This window comes from Scatophagus argus, chromosome 9 (genome assembly GCF_020382885.2).
Source record: "Scatophagus argus isolate fScaArg1 chromosome 9, fScaArg1.pri, whole genome shotgun sequence".
In the NCBI taxonomy this organism is placed as follows: domain Eukaryota; kingdom Metazoa; phylum Chordata; class Actinopteri; family Scatophagidae; genus Scatophagus; species Scatophagus argus.
Window position 1 is genome coordinate 18067307 of NC_058501.1, and position 26410 is coordinate 18093716.

Below are 26410 nucleotides of genomic sequence, written 5' to 3' on the forward strand. Positions count from 1 at the left end.
CACAGGTGAAAACAATCAGGGTGGGACAAACAATCACCAAAGGAGGGAAAACGAACAAAGAAAAGAAATGAAAAGCTAAATCAGACCAGGCAGTGCACCGTCTCCATGTCAAAGAGAAGCTGAAATATGAACGTAGCTCCCACCATTTCACAACCTCCAGTTTTGTGGATGATGAATTTGAAAATCGAATACATTTCTTACCTGAGAGGAACATAAGAATGGTTGACCTGAGTAGTTAATAATTCATTGCGTATCACTCAATTTGGTTCTCTCCTAACGTCATCTGACCTTCTGTTGTCTAGGTTTGTGCTACAACAAAATGAGTGGCGCTGAGATGATCTGCAGTAAATGAAACCTGCCACCAAGATGTCCACAGCCTGGCATTGCTTAATTATTACCTCCATTAACAAACAAATAGCACACAACTGCATATTCTGAGCACCAGAACCTCATGCAATGGCTTGATCAAGTCAGAGGTTTTAGGGGCAAGACTACAGTCCACAGCCAATAAAGCTGTTGGGGGGAAATTCTGAAAATTTAACCCAAAGGGGACATGAATATTTGGACCAAATTTCACGGCAGTACATCCAGTAGCTGTTGAGATATTCATTGTTGACCATAGTGGTGAATCAACTGATCTGAGCAAAAATCAACAAGTTAACTATTTTATTTCATTTTGACAACCTATCCTTGACCTCCAAATATCCACGAAGATATCCTGCTGAGTAAACAACATCAGTCCCACTTTGCTCCACGTCTTTCCTCCAACAGACTGGCAGAATAACTGCAGTCTGACCAGAGGAGGGCAGCACACTGCAGCTTTTGGCATCAGAGTGCTCTGCATCAAGGATTCACCTCATTATTCAGGCAGCTGCCATAAGACCACATTTCTCTGAAGTCTGACGATTAACTCTCCCTTGTTCAAATAAATAACAACAGGATATACTTGCATATACTGTACGTCATATTATTATTAAACAACCAAATAATTTTCAATTTACAAGGTTAAGATTGGACACAATGGGAAAACAGAAAAATATAAGTAAGCATTAGATATACACTGAAAAATTACATGCTTAAACATTAGCTATAAACATGACTAAGGCGATAATATTTCATGGCTGCCACATGTGTCATCTTTCTATGGAGCTCTTCTGCCCTCTAGTGGCCAACAATCAACTAAGACTTTCATATACATTCGTAATCCAGCTCCTGCCGAGTTTCACTGAACATCCACAACCTAAAGACAGAAGCAAAATGGTATCAGTTCTAAAAACACTGGGGTCTTTTCCTGTTGCAGGTGAGGACTTTACGAGTATTTTGATTTCTTTTCTTGGTGCATCTCCTTCTTTTCTATAGACGAGAGCATCAAAATAAGTTCTAAACTTACCTTAAAATGGAAAGACTGTGCGTTTATTTGTTCTCATAACGCTCCTCATGTCCTATTGGTAGGCAAAGAAAAATATGATTACATTATTTTCACTGATTACATCCAAGCATATGTTCAATTAAATTTTGACCTGCTGAAGTTTACTCTTGCAAGAGCTTTGTTGTTGTGTCTACATATTAAAATAAAACATTATTGAGACAAGATTATGCAATCCAGTTGTAGTCAACACAGTAACCAATTTGGGTCTGGCTCATTTTTGGCCACAATGTTATGAAAACCATTAGATATACTGTGTCTCTAAATTTCAACATACATCTATTTGTGAGTTAATGCAGTAACAACGCAATAAAACACCAACGTTACATTCAGTTTTTTTGTACCAATTATCTATTTCAAGTGTTATCTTTAATTATTTTTTTAAGTCTATTCACATTCATTCACAGCTTTGTTGGCCTTCCTTGCCTGTCTGGTCATGATTTTTGTTTGTTTCTGACCATAACTTAAACTGAACTTTTAACTTTACCTGCCTGGTCTCTGAGTCATGTCTTTGGGTTCAGACTTGGTAATAGAAGCTGTTACATTTACCAGCAATCTCTTTGATTCTTCCGTCTTTTGGCTCTAAAAGCCATTTTCCACTTACTTTTTTCTACAAATGTAGTATCCTCCAACAGCAGCTGCTACAAGGACGGCCACACATGCGATTACTATCCCAGCGATGCAACCGGCTGAACAGCCTGATGTTTTGACTGGGAGAAAGGGAAGAAGAATATGATTTTCACATCATTGTGAAAACTGTTTCATCATACATGTGGATAGAAAGACTAAAATAATTTCCCCTTTCAGGTGACTGGTCCCACAAAACTTGGCTATTTAAATGGGAAAAGTAATCTAAAATTAATTGTAACAACACCGGCGTGGGAGTGGGAGTTCTTCCTATTAGAATGTCTTTGGTCACAGCTTAGCACCGAATTACTGTGCATGTGTGAGACTGCAAGTATGGAGGCACATAAGTACACAAAAGTATGTTTAAAATGAACTGGTTACGCTGGTTTGGAAGCTGCACTATTTTGTAGCAGTAACATCTACTTCTATTATTTTAAGACAATGAAACCTGCTTATTTTGACTAGAATTAAACAGTAATAACAATTCCAACACAAAACAACTATGTAAAGTGAACTACATCAGCAGATTTTACAGATTTCTCTTCACTGATCTTGGGGAATACAACTGCTATATGCTTTTGTACTGCTGTGAGAAGTCTGGTGAATTTCCTCAAATCAGTTAGATGATGTGAGGTCCCAACACCTCCGTCATCCATGACTCATCTCTGCCTGAGGCAACTGTACGTTACAGATTCAAATCTCTGACCAAACTTTGGACAGCTGTGTTCCACTGTGGGTAATGTAGGTGTCAGCTTTAAACACAGTAGATATCTTAGAATGAAGAACTGCGATGCTTGATTTTATTCTTTTAAAGGGCAATTCAGTGGAGTTTGTGCATAAGATTAAAACAAATCCAAGACATTTAGTTGGTGGAATGAATCTGGGAGAAAAAGCTTGAATAAGCCTGCGGCTTCTCAAATTAACATATAACACTGTTGGGTTGCAATATCCAAGACCATCAACAAAAAGTGAAATCAACACCATCTTGTTACCTGTTACAGATAATATGTGCACCACCGATGACGTTCTCCCAGTTATTTTATTTGTGACTTCACAGGTGTATTTGCCGCTGTCAGAAAACTCTGTTGTGTTTTTAGTGAACACAGCAGAGTTGTGTATCTCCATCCCATTCAGCATCCAGGTGTAATTAGCAGATGGGTTGGACTCAGCAGAGCAGGTTAAATTTATGGCCTGTCCAACATGTACCTCACTTGGACCTGTGATTTGAACATTGTCTGGTCCATCTGAAAAACAGATAAAGTCCTTACAGCAGTGTAAGTAATAAAGAATATCAAGCCTGTTCAATAAGTGACTTAAAAATCTAAAGTCTTGTGTTGCAGGTACACTGCAGTTTGTTACCTACAGTTAACATGCATGGTGAATGTAGCTTCCTCAGCACTGACTGGGTTACTGACGTTACAGGAATATGTTCCACTGTCTGTTCTCTGTAGAGGGTCAATAAACAGCCCTCTGTTCTCGTCATAAAGCATCATGTTGTCTGCCAGGATCAGATCTGAGCCATCCTTCTTCCACCTTCTGTTAAATACAGTGCCAGCAGCCTCACAGGTTAAGTTGACAGACTTCCCCTCAATCGGCAGGTTTGTTGTCGATGTCAAAGAAACACCTGATATTCTCTCTGTTGGGCAAAAGATCACAGATTTTGTGTGAGTCTACAGACTTGTGACTTTTCCCGTGTCGGGTTGATGATGACAACAAATGATGATCAGAGTTTTCACCACAAGTCTGAGCTGTTTTTGTGTCCCCCAAACTCCTCACAGCAATATGTGACTCTTCAGTGGCTAAACGCTCCACTCTGTTCACCACCCACACATGTATGGATGTTTTTAATGAGTGTTTTCTCATCAGAACAAAGATGTTTCATGTTTTTACTTCACTTAGTTTTATGTATTGTTTTTCAGATTTTTTTTTTTTAAATAATCATGTTAAATCACTCTGCTACTCATATTTTGCCAGTACAATTCAAACTTACCCAGTACAGAGACAACTGACAGCAGAGACGTTTCATATCTCAGAGTTTTCTGGTTAAAGCCCTGACAGCTGTAGTTTCCACTCCGACTCATCTGAATGTTTGTCAGTCTGAGCTCTGCTCCAGTATCAGTCAGCTGGTCTCCATTCAGAAACCAGTAAAACATGGCAGCAGGTCTGGAGTCAGCTGAGCAGGACAGGGTGATGTTTGATCCTACTGCATAGTGTTCATGTGGAGATGTTAAAATAATATTTTCTGGGCCATCTGAATGCAGGGGAGACAACAAGAGCAAATAAATAAATAGATACTGAAAAAAAAGACTTTCTAAATTACAATGACTGTACAATGATACAGTTGACATTTAAGAACAAAAATCCAAATGAAAAACAAGTCAGCGTCACTCCTGACTAAGTTGTGGCAAAAACTCTCTCTAAACTCTCTCTTTTCTTCTCTCTCTCTTGCATGGAGATGTTGTCAGCTCAGACGCACAAGCAGGTCAGTAACTCACAGCTGATGGAGAGGTTTACTTCATTGCTGCTGCCATTGCTGACAGGATTGGACACGAGACACCTGAATGGTCCCTGGTCATAGCGGGTCACATTGACTATAGTGAGGGTGGAGCCTCCATCAGTGAGCTGAACTCCGTCACTTTCTGTCACCTCAGAGCTGCTGTTCAGCCAGAGGAAAGAGAGGGAGGATCCAGAGGAGGAGCAGGTCAGTGTGACGGAGCTGTTGAACTCCACCAGGTCTGTGCTGCTGGCAGCTAACATTACATTGGAGACTGGCTCTGTGGGTGGAAAACAACATGGTGGGATACTTGGTAACACACAGCACAGACACAGCAGAGGAAACACTGCAGCAGCTGGTAATGAATCGCTTGTTGCTGCTGAGTATTCGTGGTTGCAGCTTTAAAGTTTACATGAGCTCCTGCGAGAAAAAATATTAGTCGCACTCTTGAAAATTTTGGTCGTATTTGCCACCAAACCGGTCGCACTCTGGGGCCCTGTACGGCACTGAAAGAGTGAAAACATGTGAAACATTTGCTCACCATAAACTCTCAGTGTGGTGGCTCCATTCTTTGCTTGTTCTCCCTGTCGTATAATGAAAACGCTGTATTCTCCAGTGTCATTTAAATTCACATTCCAGAGCTCCAGAGATCCAGCAGAAGGGGAGAAGGTGATCCTGCCTTCATACTCTGGTGCAATGAGGGTTACACCATTAAACGTGATTATATTCTTATTCTGATCAAAGTTCCATATGACTGTTACAAGTGGTTTTCCTGGTGGAGTCAGTGTTGGGGTGAACGTCACCGTCTGTCCCACAGCTGCATTCAGAGGACCATCTGGCAACACACCAGCTCCTGTGGTTAAACCTGAGAGACACAGTCACAGGTCTGAGAGGACTTAATGAGGACACACGATGATGTGCTTAATTCACACTTTGACATAAAGTCAAAACTGAAAGCTGACTGACTGAAATTGATTGTTTTTTCTAGACTCGTGTCTTTTTGAGTGTACATATACAGTACAGGCTGAGCTTCTATTTGTATTGCAGCCTCAATATACTGATGCTTGTTTTTAAAAGTGCTAACAGAGATCAGCCTTTGTTATCTTGTCTGAATTAATAATAAACTTCATTTCATGTTGAAAGTAGTCAATTATCTATCAAACTAAATCGTTACATGACACAGAACAGTCTGACAGTAGAATCCACTGTGCTTTATACTGAGTTGTGATGGTATTTTTGCATTGCATTGTGGATTAAAGATTTTTGTTATGTGTCCGCATTTACTAATTTTCATTGTCTAATAAGAGACATAGGTACAGGGATAAGAGAAAGATCTCCATCCACAGAGAATGTGGACTGTCCTAATGTCTAGATGCATTTATATCAGTAAGATAAACTCATACCATCTTATGGGAAAAAAAGTGAACGACTCATTATCACAAACATTTTATCTCCCAGAGCAAAATAAGGAAGGGATACAACAGCTGAGTGAATAAACACGTTTCTATCTGCTGTATTAATGTAGCCTTGTCTTTTCTTGTGGTAGTAAAAGTAAGGTGAAGGTAAAGGTAGCACACTCCCGGGGCAGTGGGAATAACAGGCTGCACAGTCTCTTTTGGTTTGCTTTCTTAAATAAACAACACGGGAGACAGCGTCTCTCAACTCATTCCCGACAGCAGCCACACTTCCTGCACACACCCTACCCTCCTTTTCTTCGTGCTTTACCTGAAAAAACCTTCCCCCTACAAACACAGAGGAACCTATATTTCCTCTTACCTGACCCCCAAAACAAAACTGTAATAATCAAAACATTACACAAATAAAATATAAAAGATCAACCCATAAATAATTACATGAAATACAAATAATATCATTTCACTAATATTCCTCAAATAAAGGTTTTCAAGGAAGTACACTTAAATAATAAAATAATAATCACACCCAATTCCACATCTACTGTTACATTAAGTTTAAAGAGCTCACGTGAGACGACTCCCAGAACGATGAAGTGAATCACAGCCGTTTCCATTTCACTCAGAGCCTCATCAAGTTTGACCAATTCAAAAACGAGCTCACACTGCTTCACTTTGTCAGTTTGAGCACATTGAATGCTGATTTCAGTATATGAAAGGGAGTACGAGGAAGTTGGCTACTCTGTGATGGGAAGTTTCCCATCATCGTGCCTGTGAAAGGTTCATATAACAATGTTCAAGGTCCACCTTGTTGATGATTAACAACTCAAAGAGCAAATTTAACAACAATAATTAGATTTTAAGTTCCTCTTGTGAAGGAGTTACATTTTTATGAAGGTCACATAAGAGTGAGTGTTGCAGTTTGACTAAACATTGAGGGGTTTATTCACAGTAGTTTAGTATTTTGAAGTTACAGGTTACAATATGGAAACTGGTAGCAGGTATTTCCTGTTGTATCAGGCAACCTTTGATCCCCTCAGGTTCCGTCATTCAAAGATAATAGTCATCATAAAGTCATATAAAAATTCCCCATTTTATTGGTTTGTTTTTAACAAAAGGTGCTCTGACTGATGACCACCCATCGTTATTGGCTGATTTTCATTCTGAATAATTGCTTGGATGTATAAAAGCCGCTCAGAAACGAGACGGTTTCTCTATGCACCATTGAAACGTCTTAACGTGGGGCAGCCGTGGCCTAGAGGTTGGAGAAGCGGCTTGTGATCGGAGGGTCACCGGTTCGATTCCCCCACTGGACGGGCAGGAAAAATTTGGGTGTGGTGGAGTGATTAATGCGAAAAATACTCCCCCCCTCTATTAGCTGGCTGATGTGCCCTTGAGCAAGGCACTTAACCCCCCAATATGCTCCCCGGGCGCCTGATGCTGCCCACTGCTCCTGTGTGTGTTTCACTGCATGTAATTTGCCGGGTGTTGCATGTGTGTGTTCAACTAAGGATGGGTCAAATGCAGAAGACGAATTCAGTGTGTGTATGTAAAAAATATATATACTGCCAATAAAGTTGATTCTTCTTCTTCTTCTTCTTAACAGACTGGAGTGCATCTTCTCATTACAAACACACAGCAGGACTCAGAGTTCAGCAGTCAACAGTGATAATGTCCTGAAGCAATTCAGCTGAGGACACTTTGGAGTTAAAAGTTCGTTGAGTTTGAAGTTAGACGCTTCACATCAGAGTACATTTGACCAAACTTGTGTCAGAGATGAAAGTAAGCAGATACAAGCAGTGACCAAGTGGTGGAGTAGTGACTTCAGGACACAAAGACATCAGTACCAAGACTGAGACAAAATTCTGTGTCCTATTTGTTTTTTGTTTATTTCTTTGATGGATTCACATAAAACTGAGACGCCCAGAGAGTGAATCCTGATGACTTTAGTGATCGACTGACTTTTCCTCTCCAAGTGCCACCAGTGGATCAAAGTCCTCACTTGTACTCTGAAATATTGCAAGATCTATTTGATTTGGATTGCAGCAAAATCTTTCTTTTATTAAGACGGAGTACATTACATTACATGTTAACTGTGCTTTGTCTGGTCTAAATCTAATCTTTTTTTTTTACCTAAAGTTACATCTCATTAAGGAACGCTACTGACACCTAGTGGCCTGAGGTAAAATACCACAAATCATTACAATCATGATATTTATTCATGACATAACTGGATGGATGGAAATGAATAATTCAGACCATCATGTTCCATTCAGAATGAATTGTAATAACTCATTTGTAATCATAGCCTCAGCTGCACTTTGTTTGTAGTGCTTATTATTCAGTGTTAAACTACGCTGATGAATATGTTAAACATTATAACCGCTAAACATCAGAATGTCAGCAATGTCTTGGTGAGCATTTTACATGTAACATAGTGATGTTTATAATTTAGCTCAAAGCACCCTTCACAGAGCTGCTGGCTGTTAGTCTTGTCGTGCATAATCTCAAAAACAGATAAACATCACAAACAAAAATAAAACAAATTAAAACAAAATAGGGAAGAAAAGCTGAATCTGTGAAAATAAACCAGAAGTTTGTTTATTTATGAGGTCACACTTTAATTAACATAAAATATTCATTCATACATTTATTGATGGTTATTAGCTTTATTAATTTTGCACATGACCTCACCACTCACCACATCAAATACCACCTGACACATGAAAATGTTGGGATTAATAGCATTTGATTGACACTCACTGTCCCTGTCTGTTGAACATTCTGTTTTTGCTCATAGAATATGATGTTAATTTAACAAAATTCAGCGACCAACTAGGTTTGGTTAGAACAAACTAATGGTTGAACACTGACTAAGCTTCTTTTTCTACATGCATACTAAAGGTTAATTAAATACACTTGCATCTTTTAATGTCTAAATTTGTGGTAAAACCTTTAGAATGAACCTAGCCAATTACCAAATCAGTATGAGCTGTTGTCTGTGGGGTTACTAATACCACAGGAATATTACCTGTTTCATCACACGTCAATATGCCAGTACAACCCTGGTCACACCAACAGGGGGCGACGTCTTGCAGCTTTGGTTTGCAGCTTGCAGCTTCACCGGGTTTACCTCGTTATGCAGACAGTTTGTAACAACACGTAGGCAGCTTTGCCCTCACGAAGTCATATCACCAGAGCTTACATGCATGAGAACAGTCAAGGCTTGGCTGGTGACCTTCCCTCATCTGTTAAGATCTCACTGAGATATCAATGGAGATTTTACCTTTGCTTTGTATTCTCTCTGTGGTTTGTACGGGTAAGAAATTTTTTCAACTTTTTCAGCTGTCCTTGTTTAAAGTACATTTTCTGTCGGCCACTGAGCTGTTGAAATGCTTTGAAATGCAGAGAGTTCATTTAAGGCTAAGAAGCAAAACTTGAGCTTTTGTTCCTCGAGTCAGAGGACCACCTGTAACTAACGAAACTTTAACCGCCAAAATTATTGAAACAAAGAGTTCATTTAAGTTTACTCCCATTGTGCGCGGGTTAGGAAATAAGGACATGTATAGACTTTTCTATTAATGTAAATGTGATTTTTTTTAAAACAATAGCGAGATAGCTTTATTTCATCATTTATTTGGAATAACAGCTCCGATAACAGCAGATTTTTCTATAAAATCCAAAGCTGCATGGTTTCAGTGACTCTTTGAAACATATCAGACCTACTGGTTAGCAGGTGTCAACATCTTATTGTATTTGGTTATGTGATCCAGCTTTGATATTCCTGCTGGGTTACAGTTGGATCTCGTTCTTGTATCTCTCTTTCTGTCCTTGTGTCTGCTCATCAGTTCATTTGCCCACGGGGCCGAGGCCCCTGACAGGCCCTGAGACTTTACTCGTTATTCAGACCAGCAATTAGTCTCCATGTCTCCAGTGGCAGACAGCTACCTGTTCACTGCCTCCCTCATAGACAATGCATTTGGTCAGTGGTTTAAACAGGTAGTTTTGAATGTCAGACTGTTCAGTTTGCTCAACCAGCACATACTTTCTTCAGTTACTGATAAATTAGAAATTTCATACAAAATGAATTTACTTAGGGGCAGCACGGTGGTGCAGTGGTTAGCACTGTCGCCTCATAGCAAGAGGGTTCCAGGTTTGAATCCCGGTCTGGGCCCTTCTATGTGGAGTTTGCATGTTCTCCCTGTGCCTGCGTGGGTTTTCTCCGGGTACTCCAGCTTCCTCCCACAATACCAAAAACATGCACATTAGGTTAATTGGCTACTCTAAATTGCCCCCAGGTGTGAGTGTGAGAGTGTGTGGTTGTCTGTCTTTGTGTGTTGGCCCTGCGATTGACTGGCGACCAGTCCAGGGTGTACCCCGCCTCTCGCCCGTAGTCAGCTGGGATAGGCTCCAGCTCCCCCGCGACCCTGACGGATAAGCGGTATAGAAAATGGATGGATGGATGGATTTACTCAGTTCAACTTACTCATTGTAGGTACAAGAACTCAGTTTTCTCAGACCCAACTGTCTCCTCCATGCAGGTTTAACCACAGGAGCTGGTGTGTTGCCAGATGTTCCTCTGAATGCAGCTGTGGGACAGACGGTGACGTTCACCCCAACACTGACTCCACCACTTGTAACAGTCATATGGAACTTTAATCAGAATAAGAATATAATCACGTTTACTGGTGAAACCTTCACTGCACCAGAGTATGAAGGCAGGATCACCTTCTCCCCTTCTTCTGGATCTCTGGAGCTCTGGAGTGTGAATTTAAATGACACTGGAGAATACAGCGTTTTCATTATACGACAGGGAGAACTAGCAAAGAATGGAGCCACCACACTGAGAGTTTATGGTGAGCAAATGTTTCACGTGTTTTCACTCTTTCAGTGCTGTCAGATATATTCAAATTATGTTATTGCATAATGTAATAATAATAATTACTTTATGTTACTTCTGGTTATTTCACATGACAGATTTTTGTGTTGTTTTTTGTTTTTCTTTTTTTCTGGGCTTTTTCCTCTTTTTGTGGTCTGAAGTGGTGGGACTCAGTTGGGTCTTTTCTGTGCACCCATCAGTATTTAGAGCTAATGCTTCACAATAATCATACATTAATTAAGATTACTTAGGATTTGAATGAACTAACAATTGACTGGTGATGTAGAAATCGTTTGAATGTTCATGATAAAAGATATCAATTAGACATTATCTAGTAGTTTATAAAGATGTTATCAACTTTAGTTAATACAGTAATCAACATTTCTTTTTAACAGTTAAGTAATACAATAATAAGCATTAAACTTTATGAAGGTTTGAAGTGATATTAGTAGATTTTTATTTGCTTGTTCCTTTATGTTGACATTCTTTAACTTTTAGCCCAACTTGTAAATTATTGTGCATGATATACTGTGTAAACATTACTTAACAATAATGAACCATTCATTAATGCTCTTTGTGGTCCTTATTGTGATTCTGATAACACATTTCCTTAACTGTAACACAGCATTCTTATGGAAATGTGAAGTGTTGAGGGCAGCATGTTTTCAACTTTACATTAAGGGTCGTGAAGAGCATTTGTCATTGGTCAGCTGTGGTGAAGCAAAAGTTTTACAATATCACAAGAATAACTTTTAATACTCAGATCACTTCATTGTGTAATTATTTTTGAAGATGGGTTTTCACTGATAATGAAATTTATATTTTCAAAATCTGTTGATATCAGTGTCATTATATTGCAAATTGATTCACAAAAAGATTAAATCATGAATCTCTCTGTGTAATAGCAAATTCTTTTGTGAAGACCCCTAAAAGCTTTTTGGTCTGTGTATCCTTGTCCTCAAATAACATGTGAACAAATGTTGCTTTTTGTAGCTGCAGGAGCTCGTGTGAACTTTAGAGCAGCAGCCACGAATACTCAGCAGCCCTCGATAAACAAGCAATTCATTACCAGCTGCTGCAGTGTTTCCTCTGCTGTGTCTGTGCTGTGTGTTACCAAGTATCCCACCATGTTGTTTTCCACCCACAGAGCCAGTCTCCAATGTAACGTTAGCTGCCAACAGCACAGACCTGGTGGAGTTCAACAGCTCCGTCACACTGACCTGCTCCTCCTCTGGACCCTCCCTCTCTTTCCTCTGGCTGAACAGCAGCTCTGAGGTGACAGAAAGTGACAGAGTTCAGCTCACTGATGGAGGCTCCACCCTCACTATAGTCAATGTGACCCGCTATGACCAGGGACCATTCAGGTGTCTCGTGTCCAATCCTGTCAGTAATGGCAGCAGCATTGCAGTAAACCTCTCCATCAGCTGTGAGTTACTGACCTGCGTGTGCTCAGCATCTTCATGCAAATACCTGAGAGAGTTTAGATTATTGCCACAACTTAGTCAGGAGGGATGCTGACATAATTTTCATTTGGGTTTTTGTTCTTAAATGTCAGCTGTATCATCGTACAGTCAGTGTTATTTAGAAAGTCTTTTTTGCAGTATTTATTGATTTAGTCTTTGTTGTCTCCCCTGCTTTCAGATGGCCCAGAAAATATTATTTTGACATCTCCACCACATGAATACTATGCAGTCGGATCAAACTTCATCCTGTCCTGCTCAGCTGACTCCAGACCTGCTGCCATGTTTTACTGGTTTCTGAATGGAGACCAGCTGACTGATACTGGAGCAGAGCTCAGACTGACAAACATTCAGATGAGTCAGAGTGGAAACTACAGCTGTCAGGGCTTTAACCAGAAAACTGGGAGATATGAAACGTCTCAGTCTTCACCTGTGACTGTACTGGGTAAGTTTGAAAAAGCATTTGTACAAAGAAATACAATAACAAGCGAGTGGTCAGTTTAAACTTTCTTAAATATGAAAAGATTGCACTGAAAACATTGAAGAACAGTACATACAGATTCTTGCACTCAAGATGCTCATACAGAGACAACTGAGAGGTGACAGAATGAGGAAACGTTTCAGGTCGTAATACTTTCTGGAGTGGCCTGTAATGCAGCAAAAGTAGTGGAAAACAAATGCAGAAGATGTTCAAACTGAGGACAGTCATGACTGAATGAAATCATGATGTCAATGCACATTATCTGATAGAATTACAGTATTTTTACAGCAGTCTCATCTGGTCAGACTGCACTGCCTTTCACAACTAAGACTAACTTTTGTGTTGTTGAATGTGATTGTGGCTAATTAGACGTGATCATCCTGTGAGGTTAGCCAACACTGGTTAAGTTTTGCACCAATAAACAGACATCAGGAAGGATAAGATGTAATAATTAAACTTGTAGAGTGGGTTGGACAGCTACGTCCATCCCACCTGGACTGTGATCTGTGCTGTGTCAGATTTAATATTGTAATATGATGACAGTCAGAGCAACAAATCAACTTTCTAGCAGTCAAGTCTCATGGTAAAGTTCACATTCTCGTGACTGCATGTGTTCATCTAAGTCAAATGCATTAAAATAATTCATTCCCATACTTTACTTTGCTCACATCTATTGAAAAATGTTCCCTTTCTAAGACAAGAAAGCTGGTGAGCATAAAACCCACTGTGTTTTTCACCTACAGTGTGTGTTGCCAATGTCGTGGCAATTTCAAACTCCACAGACTTGGTGGAGTTCCACACCTCTGGCAGTCTGTTCTGCTCCTCCTCTGGATCCTCCCTCTGCTGTGTCTGTGCTGTGTGTTACCAAGTTTCCCACCATGTTGTTTTCCACCCACAGAGCCAGTCTCCAATGTAATGTTAGCTGCCAGCAGCACAGACCTGGTGGAGTTCAACAGCTCCGTCACACTGACCTGCTCCTCCTCTGGATCCTCCCTCTCTTTCCTCTGGCTGAACAGCAGCTCTGAGGTGACAGAAAGTGACAGAGTTCAGCTCACTGATGGAGGCTCCACCCTCACTATAGTCAGTGTGACCCGCTATGACCAGGGACCATTCAGGTGTCTCGTGTCCAATCCTGTCAGTAATGACAGCAGCAATGAAGTAAACCTCTCCATCAGCTGTGAGTTACTGACCTGCTCGTGCTCAGTATCTTGCACTCTGTGCATGCAGCTTTCTCTACACTGAGTACAAACTGCAATGTTTGAGCTTGGTGGTGCAGTGAAGCCTCACATCAGGCTCGGCTGCATGTTGTGTAGCATTTTCTTCAAGCCGTGAACATGACTTCTTCATCATTTTTCCTTTTGTTTTTCTTTTTATTCCTCATATGCTGCACACTGTAGATGGCCCCGAAAATATTATTTTGACATCTTCACCACATGAACACTATGCAGTCGGATCAAACATCACCCTGTCCTGCTCAGCTGACTCCAGACCTGCTGCCATGTTTTACTGGTTTCTGAATGGAGACCAGCTGACTGATACTGGAGCAGAGCTCAGACTGACAAACATTCAGATGAGTCAGAGTGGAGACTACAGCTGTCAGGCCTTTAACCAGAAAACTCTGAGATATGAAACGTCTCTGCTGTCAGTTGTCTCTGTACTGGGTAAGTTTGAATTGTACTGGCAAAGTATGGGTAGCAGAGTGATTTAACATGATTATTTAAAAAAAATCTGAAAAACAATACATAAAACTAAGTGAAGTAAAAACATAAAACATCTTTGTTCTGATGAGAAAACACTCATTAAAAACATCCATACATGTGTGGGTGGTGAACATAGTGGAGCGTTTAGCAGCTGAAGAGTCACATATTGCTGTGAGGAGTTTGGGGGACACAAAAACAGCTCAGACTTGTGGTGAAATCTCTGATCATCATTTGTTCTCATCATCAACCCGACACGGGAAAAGTCACAAGTCTGTAGACTCACACAAAATCTGTGATCTTTTGCCCAACAGAGAGAATATCAGGTGTTTCTTTGACATCGACAACAAACCTGCCGATTGAGAAGAAGTCTGTCAACTTAACCTGTGAGGCTGCTGGCACTGTATTTAACAGAAGGTGGAAGAAGGATGGCTCAGATCTGATCCTGGCAGACAACATGATGGTTTATGACGAGAACAGAGGGCTGTTTGTTCACCCTCTACAGAGAACAGACAGTGGAACATATTCCTGTAACGTCAGTAACCCATTCAGCGCTGAGGAAGCTACATTCACCATGGATGTTAACTGTAGGTAACAAACTGCAGTGTACCTGCAACACAAGACTTTAGATTTTTAAGTCACTTATTGAACAGGCTTGATATTCTTTATTACTTACACTGCTGTAAGGACTTTATCTGTTTTTCAGATGGACCAGACAATGTTCAAATCACAGGTCCAAGTGAGGTACATGTTGGACAGGCCATAAATTTAACCTGCTCTGCTGAGTCCAACCCATCTGCTAGTTACACCTGGATGCTGAATGGGACGGAGATACACAACTCTGCTGTGTTCACTAAAAACACACCTGAGCCTTCTGACAGCGGCGAATACACCTGTCAAGTCACAAATAAAATAACTGAGAGAACGTCATCGGCGGTGCACGTATTATCTGTAACAGGTAACAAGATGGTGTTGATTTCACATGTTGTTGATGGTCTTGCATATTGTAGCCCACAGTATTATACACCTGCTTCTTCAAGCTTTTTCTCATAAATTAATTTCTAACAACTAAATGTGTTGGATTTGTTTAAATCTTATGCAACAACTCCACTGAATTGTCCTTTAAAAGAGTAAAATTAAGTCTCACAGTTCTTCATGCTGAGATATCTACTTTGTTAAAAGCTGACACCTACATTACCCACAATGGAACAGAACAGAACTGGCCAGCTGTGAAGACACCTAAAGGGGCAGATTATTATATGCTTTGTATCCACAGGTATGATCAAAGAGTTCCTCAGTGATGTAAAAATCATCTTCTTCTGCCCTTTATTGTTTCAGGCAACTCGGCCACAACATCAGGCTGTTCAGGTGGTTGCATTGCTGGGATAGTAATCGCAGTGTTAGTCATCCTTGGAGCAGCTGGTGGTGGAGGATACTACGTTTATAGAAAAAAGTAAGTGGAATATAGCTTTCAGATAGCTTTAAAGTTTGGGTCCAAAACATGACTCAGAGGCTAGGCAGGTTAAGTAAGTCAAACGTTAGCGATCATGTACAGGCGTAGCAGGCAGAGATCACAAGTGGGCCGCCGAGTTGAAAGTACATGATCAGGCAGATAGTACAGTATGTGGTGCAGGATTAAAGGTGCAGTGGGACCATGTGTGTAGCTGGGTGGTGGAGGACAGCTGATGGGAAACGGCGTGAACACAAGGGTTGCTGTTGGGCGGGAGAAAGTGTCCTGTGTGCAAACAGGACAGCAAGCACATGAGAGCAGAACATGTGGAACTGCAATCTGGCTGACGTTGTGACAGTAAAATTTTATTTACTCAAGGTTAATATTCAGCAAAGAGTCTCTTGCCAACACATATTCTCTATAGAGTCTTAAGCCTTTACCATTCTGCTCTTCTCAGTTGAGTTGCACCTTGACACTGTACAACCTCATATTTTCTTGTCAGTTATAAATATTTAACTTATTAAAATACCAGTTGTTAAAATTAGAATTGATCGTTTGAGTTATAATGGTGATAGCTTGGAGCTATATTTGAGAAAGAACTACCCTTAACTATTAGCTTTCTTTGTTTTTTGTGGTCCAAACAGTAACATAATATAAAATATGTACTGGTGCTGATATCAGGCTATTTTTTGACTTTCAACACTGTATGACACGTGTGACGCACAGCAAATGTGATTTGCTGGACACTAAAACAAAAGAATGGACCCACACACACCCTGACACAGGAGGTAAAAGTTAAATTGATTTTTCATAATAAACGCAAGAACGAAGGTTACCACACAGAGATGTACTATCCTAAAGCAGTCCAATAATATACACAAAGTCCAGGGTAATGTGGCCCTGACATGTGATAATCAAAACAGATCTAATTTGTTTATCTGGTTACTGAGTATTAATACTACCATTACTACAACCCCGACCAAAAAAGTTGGAACATTGTGTGAAATACAAATAAAGCAGAATTTGATCACACATTTTCATATATAACCGATATACTGTGAATAGATATTTAATTTTTTATCTGAACAACAGCAACAAAAGACGACAAAATGTTCATTAAAAAACAACTGTTTGAACACGTCACAGATGGAGCCCGATTCAGCATTTTGTGAAACATTGCATGATTGATAGAAAGATATTTGTACATGGGCTCAGCAAGTCTTTGTAAAACTGCATAAAGCAATGTTTTATGCAACGTCCCAACTTTTGTTGGAATTGGGGTCGTAATATTATCATTAGAATTATTATTATTATCTTTCTGCTCATCAAATCCAATAATACCTTTTAAATGTGTCATTTTCTCTCAAAACAGAAAACAGCAGAAAAAGCCCTCCAATAGAAACACGGCCACCGGACCCACAAGTAAGTGTACAACAAGTGTGTGTGTTTGTTTATTCATACATTATTATAGACTCCTGTAAATGTAAATCATTGTAAGCACCATCATCTTTCATGCTTTACAGGAATTGAAGGTCATGACAACCAAACATACTCTGAGGTAAAAAAGACGTCACACACTCTCTGTTCACCCAACAAAATGTACATCCATATTGACCTGACAACCACTACAACGACATTTGCATGCGCATTTACATCAGAATATGTGTGGATACAAGTGACTGTGGATAATTCATGTTTGGACTTTGGACTTATGCTTTATAAAAATCATGAGACGTCAGTGAACAATGATGCAGAAGGAAATAAATAAATTGTATAATAATAATTGTAAAATAAAATGTGATACATTTAATGATTCACGTACAAGGTTATAATGGATGATTTTCTCACGCAGAGCACATTATGATACAGTAGAAATGGTGCCTTTGTTTAGTGTTAGAAGTATAAAGTTTATTTATTATCATCAGTAGTGGTAATAGTTAAAAGAAAATTAGTAATACAAGATGCAAGATACAAGATAGATTTATTTGTCACACACACAATCATGCACGGTACAATGTGCAGTGAAATTCTTTTTGTCCCTGCTACCAAAAAATAGGTAAGTAAAATTAAATATTGTAAAATAGCAAATTTATAAAAATAAAAATAATAAAATTAAAAATGTGAAAATGTGCAGTATTTACATGTACAGTACAGTATTTACATCTGTAATAAAATAGTAAGTGTAATCTCACTGTTTTGATTGTAATTTAGAATTTCCGTAGAAATAAATGTGTTAAAATCTAAATGGTGAGATTGGTTTTATAGTTTGCTCTAACATATCAGTGTCCAGTCTGTCGTCAGGTTTGTTTAGTCAGACAGGCTAATCTTTTTACCACAGGGCTCGACATCAGACTTTGAACCAGGAAGAAGATGTTCAGTGGGCATAATGTAGTGAAAGAGTAAATGTGCCTTAACTCCATGTACCTGTTCAGCCTTTCTTGGTTTTAGTTAAGCTTGTTTTGAGCCTTTAATCAATCACATATTTTTTACCTGCTAGTATCTGGTGTGGTATCTCTCTAAATGCAAATTAGATGTTGTAGAGTGTCAAACCGAGATGATCGGATTCCCTAAACTTACAAAATCAACAGAGTTATCTTACATTGCCTCTTTGTTATTGTGCTCCAGGAGCTGAACTATGCAGATATCAAGTTTTTCAAGAACAAAGATGGTGGGACAGTCCAGCTGGGGCAGCAGAATAACTCAGAATACGCTCAGATCAAAGTGAACAACAGACCCGTCGTGGAACATTCACCTCCTACCTATGATGCCCACCTGCAGCGACCCAAGAGGGAAGCTCCTCAGCCTGACGTCACACAGCTTTATGCTAAGGTTAACAAGAACCGGGCGAATCACACATGAGGGATCACTGGAGGCCAGAAGCAACTGACACGTGGTTGGAGAAACCTGCACTTGCCTCTCATTGCATTTATAGACAACTTATTTTAGACTTGAGTTTACTCAGTGAAAGCACTTTAGCAGAGGTTAATAATCAACCCGGTTATGACAGTTATTGGTGTGACCGAGGTCAGAAAGCACAATGTTGTCCTGTTATTGTGCTTTCACAGTATATGGTAATTCTGATGTCCTTCCATTAGTGTGTGTGCAGTGAATGAAAAGCGCTGATATCTGAGTGGAATCGTTCTCAGTGAGTGATTCAGTTTGTTTGCTTGAGACGTAATGTTTGACACTGATGAGGTGTCAGACTTGACTCGTGCTGCGTGCTGTGTAATTTCAGTTGCAGTCTGTAGCTTGCTTGTCAGTTTTTCTATTTATTTTACATCTTACCAAATGAAAAATCTTGGTTGTTTAACTATATTTAATTTACCTTTCAGTGGTGCCTTTCAGGACATTTTGCTTGGCATCGACAGAGCTTGTTAAGTTTGTCTGTACAGCAGTGAACTGCAATGACCTGGCAAAAGATAAAGATGAAGGTAGAAGTTCAGCTTTATGAAGAAGAAACAATAGTTATAAGTTAGTTATAATTAAAGTAAAAGGAATTTCCATGAGATTTCCATTAGTTATGTAATGGGTATCTTCAGATCCAATAAAAAGTCTTGAAGTCCATCAACAGGCAGGTGAGAGATAAAACTTTTACAGCCTTTTACGGTTAATGTCAGTAAAAATTGCAACGTGAATGCATGATAAGGTGCTTCTTCCGTGTCCAAAGCAAAGTAATTCAAATAAGTGCAACATGGCCAATAGGAAATAGAACCAAACTGATGTTGCCATAAACACTCCCTGTTTGGCACACCAGCACGCATCCTCAATTTTATTATGGCACTCCTAAGTTATGCTATATTTTGTTCATTATCTTAAGGCATGGCATGCATTATGTTTGCACTAATATTTTTTGATAGAAGTTCATTTAATATCTTGAATCCTTTTCTTTGTAAGTAATAAAGAAGTGTTTTTTGGAGTTAGTGTAGGATTAAATCAACAGTGTTACCTCAGATTTTGTTTTCCTGACCCTTCCCTTTCCTGTAGGATCATCGGTGTTATTTTAATCTTCACTGACACCTGACATTTGTGATCTCAGCAAATAATTTTAGGAGGAAACTGGAAAGTTCTATACTTTTTAATTTAATTAAGGTTGACAGTCATTTGTGTTCACCCAGGCTACACATTAACTTCTCCTTTCTTAGGTTCCTGACCAGCAATCTGATAATCTATTGTTGATAAAGTCAAACCACAGCATGTCAGGAACCAAGGTTAAACAGTATATGATACTGCACATTTTACTGATAATCGCTTCTTCCCCTTTTTAAAACAATGACTGGTTCAGAACAAGGTACATGAAGAGAATGAAGTGTCCCAAACCGAGCTAATGGTTTCCCCTCCCCCATCAGTTACTCATTGTTAAAGATCAAACTCAAAATCAGCCTCCTTTCAGTGCATGCACTGAAAAGACTTTTCTTTAATGTGCTTGTTTTACACTTTACTTAGCTTTTCCACACTATGAAACTGAATCCTTTGTTTTTGTTTCTTTAAAATGATCTTACACACTTATTTGAAATGAATGTATTTTACATGACATTTTCAGGTGAAAATTAATGGATAAGTTAATGAATTCATATATTATGGTATTTTTAAATTAAATGGACTTTTGATCATGAAAACCACCCCTCATCTTATTATAACTTAAACCTTAATACCTTAAAACATTTTCAACTAAATGTGAAAATTCAGGGAGGCTTTCATGGTTTTTGGTCAGTGGGCTTCTACCCCTTAAAAAAACATTAAATCATGCACATAAACCATTAAAATATATTTATCTTCATTATCACAAGGCATAGCTACCTCTTTTGGAATACACTTTGTTATCATTGTTAAATTAAGAAGTCATTTGTGTTATTTTAACTCTCTTTTCCAGAGTTTCTTGTTTCATAGTGAACCGTATCCTTGTGATCTGTTTACCATTAACTTCTGTCTAATCAGCCTGACAGCTTTGAACTGTTTAATGCCATTCCAATGTGAATGTGTGATTAATGCTTGACCGGTTTGCCCAAAGAAAGAAGGCAGTGAATATAATTCTCAGGTTGGAAATATTACATTTGTAATTTAATTTAAATGCTTGTTCAAATAAATAAACTAGTTTGTTACATTAACTTACATTTGTCTTTAGTTTTGTTTTTTCTCCTGTGTGACTCTGTTTGTTTCTTTGTGTTCATGTTTACAATCTTGATGGTACGGTCCATAAATACAGTGACCATGCAAAGAGTCACATCTTGGTGTGAGTTATTAATTTATTACTACAGGGAACCATAAATGCAAGAGCAAGTTCAGCACAGACATGAATTTGTCTTTTACAGCCAGAGCCATATAGTCCCACTAGGTGCAGGGTAGCTTATGTTTTCTACTAATAATCACTATAATCAGTTTGATAGGGCTCCATTCATGCTTGCTTACTTAACAAAAACAGATATCATAGTCAGCATTATAAAAAAAAAAGTGATAAAAAGAAAGTGAGAGGGAGGAGTGGAAGGGGGGAGCAACAAGTAATGACAAACTCCTGTGGAGACAGCGCCATCTACTGTTTCATTCAATACCAAACTGTTCAGAACCACGCAATTTCAACACACCTGTTTCCACATATCCTGTTACTGTTTTTATGATTCACACTAATCCGTACTTATAAAAATAAAGCTAAATAAATAATCTGTCACATTACCACACAACTTACAAAAGGCACAAAAACTAACCTAACCTGTTAACAGTAACTACAGATTTCCTTTCAGGGTTAGACTGCATTGATTTCATAATGAGGTAAATTCCTCTGATGAAATTTGGGAGTGAAAGTGCATAATGTTGCGGTAATAGGTGTTGAAAGTAACTTCCTGCCTCTTATTCATAGCTATTATAAAAAAGTAAGCCATAAGAGACACGACTAAAATGGCTCACTGGAATAAGCTTTGCTGTGTTTTGTTGGTGGCACTGACGGGTAAGAGATCTTTAATGTGATATTAAGTAAGCTGGTGATGGTGGCTGAAGGCTGAAAATCATTTCTGTTTTGTCTGTGCTTAACTTTTGATCTGCTGATGAGAAGGGATTGTGTCCATCACAGACTTACAGAAGCAAAGACGATGTCATACATTACCAGTCAAAAGTGTTAGAACACTCTAGTTTTTCCAGGTTTTTATTGAAAATTATGCAGTTTTTTTTTTAACCTCTAAGTTCACCACTTACCTTTGTACCATTTCAAGCTATTCATTGAACTTGAACTGCTAGAATTTCAATTTTTTAAAAAAATGGAATAATTGGAGTGTTCTAAAACTTTTAATCGGTGTATACATTATCTGACACAGCCATACTGACTGCGCCTCTCTTTCAGGGGGACCAGGTTTAGTGGCCTCACAGGAGATTACCTGGTATGGTCCAGTGCATGCTGGTCAAATTGTCACTTTCACCTGTTCCTCTTCTTGCTCTACAAAATGCATCTACACCTGGTCCTTCCTGGGCCGCACTGTCAATGGGAGCACATTAACCTGGACACCGGATGGACGGGACAGTATGGTAGAATTACACTGCAACATTCTTGATCCAGGAACAGGAGTCTCCAACACTATGTCCATCAATGTAGAAATTCATAGTAAGTTCAGCAGGTGGATTGCTGCACCAGCTGTCCAATGGTGGATAGCTAAAAGTTAAGCATTCTGAAGTACTTGTACTTTGTGTGAATCTACTACTTTATGATACAACTTTGGATCACAACCTTTTTGGTTTACAAAAAGCAGTTTATTGGCACTGGTAGTGTTACAGCTGTCCTTGCAGCTTTCATAAAAGAGTAACTCCCACCTTTAACTTTCACATAAGAAGTAAAGATTCAGTCCAAAACTCCCACAAAATTACTTAATCCAATATTATGTGCATACAATATTTGAGTGACACATAATTTCTATGTATTAGCTCTAATGTGTGTGCTTTCCCACTGCATCTGGTGTCCTGTGTTGCAGATAGATTGTCTGTGCAAATCAGCTCACCAAACACTGTCCCATCTCTCAACAAGTCACTGGATCTGGTCTGTTACTGTGATACGGTAGTTTACGTCTTAGATCCGCCACTCCTGGTCTATCAGGTGGTCTGGTACAAAGATGGACAGAAAGTGACCCTGCGAGAAAATATGCAGCTGCCGGACAATGCAACACTTCATTTTGACTCACTGCTGCCCTCTGATGCTGGATTCTACCAGTGTGAGGCTTACACGATTATGTCACGGCGGAGAAGACTTTTCAGCCTGGGCTATCTTCTCAGCTGTAAGTATACATGAACTGAAGAATAGTTTAAGCCAGCGATAAAAGCATTTTCATTCACACAGTGGAGTGAACTTTCTAATTTCTCCATAGTTGAACCATGGAACGTCAGCATCAGCGGACCTGACATTGTGTTTCCTGGCAGACAGAGCAAATTCACCTGCTTGGCGAGATGTAGCTTGAATGTGGACTGTGCTGTCAAATGGCAGTTCAGGAGCGGCTTCCCCATTGGAACTCACCTTTCAGTCTATGAAAATGAGCTCAGGTGGACCCCTTCCATACCCGGTACTTTCCAAAACTTCACCTGCGTCGCAGAAAACGTAGCCACTAGACGCTCTGCTGAGGCCACCAAGATGGTTGAAGTCAAAGGTGCTTACAGCTTTTGTATTTGCGCTTGTGTCTTCTATTACATCAGTGTCAAATTAAATGTTAAATTCAGTAAATTTATTCGATTTGTCCTGTCATCTTCACCCTCATACAGATGGATCAGAGGCGGTGCAGTTCAGTGGACTTTTTGTAATGATCTTCAGCCTGGGTCAGCTGCTGCTTTTTGATTCATAGAGCTGTTCCTTTTTTTAAATACTGTATTTTATATTTTCTTTTAAGGAAAACTGTGGCAACTTCACATATTCTAACATAAATTCCTGTAAATATGTGTAATTCACTGTATGTTTTATAAAGCCTTGGAAACGTCAAGTACTAATTCATTCCAAATATATATGGCACGAATACTGTCTGAAAGTACAGTGAAAATATGTTAACAGTATGGCACAAGTATGGCAGCACATTAGGAGAGTGACGAGAGAAAAGCCTGTTAGCGTAGGCTACATCATATTTCATCTGGTTGTACAATAAAATTAGTATCGAAGTTACAAGTAAAACAAACCAGTAATGTAAACAACAGTACACAAGTGAAGTTAAATCAGGCACCAGTTGTCACCATATGCTGTTGAAAAATGCTTGCTGAAATTCTGTGTGGAATTCTTCAAGTGGAATCCAGTGTCCTTAACAAAAACGGCTTAAGGCGTTGTTTGACTTCACCTGACCTGGATGTGTTACTGATTCACTCACACTCTGAAAAGAGGGTTTTGTGAAGTCAGCCTCTGTCAAGAAAGTAAGTGACTCATAATACTGATGTGTTTTTTTTCTCTCACCGTCCTGAACCTGAACAAATAAGGCAGATAAGAGAATCACACAGAGCAAACAGATGAGGGAGACAGAGGCAGCTTTATGTGTGTGTTATCCAACCTCTCCTTTTGCTTTGTTTTGTTTTTCTGTATGTTATCTTACCTGGTTCATATAGTTTGCATCCTGTGGTTTAATTTGAGCAGAATGGGGAAGCAAAACTGGAAAAAAAAAAATATTTATGTTAAACCAACAATAAAATATTTGCCATACCACACCTGAGTTGAGTATTAAGTATACTAATTCTGCAGAATGGCCCATTTCATATTAATATACAGACTATTTTGTGTTATATATTAAAAAGATGGTGATAATAATTTAAATTTTTATGCTGTTTGTTTATTGATTTGTTATATCCATGAGGTGTCCATTTGCTCTCCATGATATTTACTTGTTGTTTTTATGTTTTAAATTTTATGTTATCTGTCCCAAAGTTTAATCATTTCATTTGTTTTTTAGGGTATTTTTGCCCTATGGAGAAACAGAAAGACATAGCAAAGAAAGAAAAAAGAAAACACAGGAAAATAACTATTATAATAAATTATTAGGGGAAAATAGCTACACAACACTGAGATAGAACCTTTTATCCATATAATCAATACTTATTTTTTTTATTTTACTTCTCATATCTACAGTATGCTACTTATATTTTCTCTTTGTCTCAGAAGAATCTTCTTCATGTTCATAGTGTAATGTAAATACACTATATGACAATGCTACACTTCCAACTTGGGGAAGGCCCTTTTCTTTTATGACTGGCCCACACAGAGTCCTGACCTCAACCCCATCCAGCACCTCTGAGATGAACTGGAATGGAAATTGTGAGCCAGGCCTTTTTTGACATCACAAATGCTCTACTGCATGAATAGACAAAAATTCCCTCAGAAATACTCCAAAATCTTGTTGAAAGCCTTTGCAGAAGAGTGAAATCAGTTATGGCTGCAAATTGCTGCAAATTTGTCTATGTATTTAGAATGCAATGTTATTAAAGTCCCTGTTGGTGTAATGATCACATGTTCCAATACCTTTGTCTATATAGTGCACTGTAAGTGATCTAAATCCTTAATCCTTAAATAGCAACAGCACAACAAAACTATGTTTCTGAGCGTGTCTCATGCATATGATGTAGATCCTGATCTGCAACCCAAGCAGCCACACCAGCATCAGTCAGTTTAATTATATATTTAGCAATAACACGGAGTTGTCACGACAAACAGAAAAGGTGTGTATCATTAAACTTACTGTCAAGTACAGTAGGACACTCCTGTTTTTTCTATTTTTTTAGGAAATGTGGCTCGTCCGGTCACAGCGTTGGGTTACAAGGACCAGGACATGAGGGCATCAAGGTTCTGCCTGCCTCAGGCCCTTTTGTACCGTGTAGGCTGAACACTAGGAATGAGTGGGATGTCATTAGCATTCCATGGAATTTTTGTTGTTTTCAGTCTGTTAGTTCATTCAAATATACATTATTCATTTTCTTCTTCTCCTTAATATTATTATCATTGTACATTGTGTACCTTTTTAATTTTGAGAAACCACACAGAATATATTTGCATCCAGATTTGCAACAGAATTTTGCATATGGCATGTATTCAAAACACAATACATCAGAGTTATGACAGCATTTTATTACACCACATACTTTCTGTTTACAAACCTTTTTTCCGAAATTAAGGTAAGGCTATTGATGTAGGAGATTACCACACTTTTTGAATGTCATGTAAGCACTATTCAAATTCTATTCATTTGGATCTGTGGAGATTTTCCACAGGTATACCTTCATGTATCACCAAACGAGGTGGTTTCATTATATTTTACTGCAATACATTTGAGAGGGATGTTGCACTTCTTACTCCACTACATTTAATTGTTAGCCATAGTCACTTCCAATTCAATCAAGCAGATAAAGAACATAAAGCAGCTGAAATTACCCCCCTTTACATTAAGGCGATGCATCACTTATTACAACCCAGAAATCTGTCCTCTAACACTGCTTCTCCTACGCACCATCATTCCCTACAAATAACACCGCCTCTTCATCAGTCTCACCTT

The 26410-nt window shown here is 38.9% G+C and overlaps 3 protein-coding genes across 28 annotated transcripts in view; 2 read left to right on the top strand and 1 right to left on the bottom strand.

Annotated features, from left to right (window-relative positions):
* LOC124064157 (hemicentin-1-like) overlaps positions 1–6710 on the bottom strand; it is a 35067-nt gene extending 28357 nt beyond the window's left edge. For 11 of the 23 annotated variants that reach the window (XM_046398340.1, XM_046398344.1, XM_046398331.1 and 8 more), the window contains exons 1-6: positions 6531–6707; positions 5089–5412; positions 4549–4827; positions 4044–4304; positions 3417–3689; positions 3046–3297 (exon numbers count right to left, since the gene is read on the bottom strand). In XM_046398340.1, coding sequence (XP_046254296.1) covers positions 3046–3297; positions 3417–3689; positions 4044–4304; positions 4549–4827; positions 5089–5412; positions 6531–6576 — 1435 coding nt within the window. In that variant the 5' untranslated portion in view covers positions 6577–6707. Of the gene's footprint in view, positions 1–201; positions 1241–1390; positions 1443–3045; positions 3298–3416; positions 3690–4043; positions 4305–4548; positions 4828–5088; positions 5413–6530 lie in introns of those variants that run through there. The other 12 variants (XM_046398348.1, XM_046398336.1, XM_046398338.1 and 9 more) reach the window with 8 other exon arrangements.
* Positions 1–21035, top strand: part of LOC124064160 (carcinoembryonic antigen-related cell adhesion molecule 5-like) — a 31548-nt gene extending 10513 nt beyond the window's left edge. The window contains exons 1-12 of one of the 3 annotated variants that reach the window (XM_046398351.1): positions 9100–9278; positions 10501–10815; positions 11986–12264; positions 12480–12743; positions 13678–13956; positions 14177–14440; positions 14791–15063; positions 15183–15434; positions 15815–15929; positions 17299–17348; positions 17450–17484; positions 18552–21035. In XM_046398351.1, coding sequence (XP_046254307.1) covers positions 9233–9278; positions 10501–10815; positions 11986–12264; positions 12480–12743; positions 13678–13956; positions 14177–14440; positions 14791–15063; positions 15183–15434; positions 15815–15929; positions 17299–17348; positions 17450–17484; positions 18552–18785 — 2406 coding nt within the window. In that variant the 5' untranslated portion in view covers positions 9100–9232 and the 3' untranslated portion in view covers positions 18786–21035. Of the gene's footprint in view, positions 1–9091; positions 9279–10500; positions 10816–11985; positions 12265–12479; positions 12744–13677; positions 13957–14176; positions 14441–14790; positions 15064–15182; positions 15435–15814; positions 15930–17298; positions 17349–17449; positions 17485–18551 lie in introns of those variants that run through there. The other 2 variants (XM_046398352.1, XM_046398353.1) reach the window with 2 other exon arrangements.
* A 679-nt stretch (positions 21036–21714) lies between these two features.
* On the top strand, positions 21715–24573 carry LOC124064161. 2 transcript variants are annotated; one of them, XM_046398354.1, is made up of 5 exons: positions 21715–21864; positions 22255–22512; positions 22877–23176; positions 23267–23542; positions 23655–24573. In XM_046398354.1, exons 1-5 carry the CDS (start codon positions 21816–21818, stop codon positions 23732–23734), a joined length of 963 nt encoding a protein of 320 aa, XP_046254310.1. In that variant the 5' UTR covers positions 21715–21815; the 3' UTR covers positions 23735–24573. The 2 variants fall into 2 exon arrangements, with proteins under 2 accessions (XP_046254310.1, XP_046254311.1); XM_046398355.1 differs by having other exon boundaries at positions 21735–21864; positions 22270–22512.
* Positions 24574–26410: the final 1837 nt, after the last annotated feature.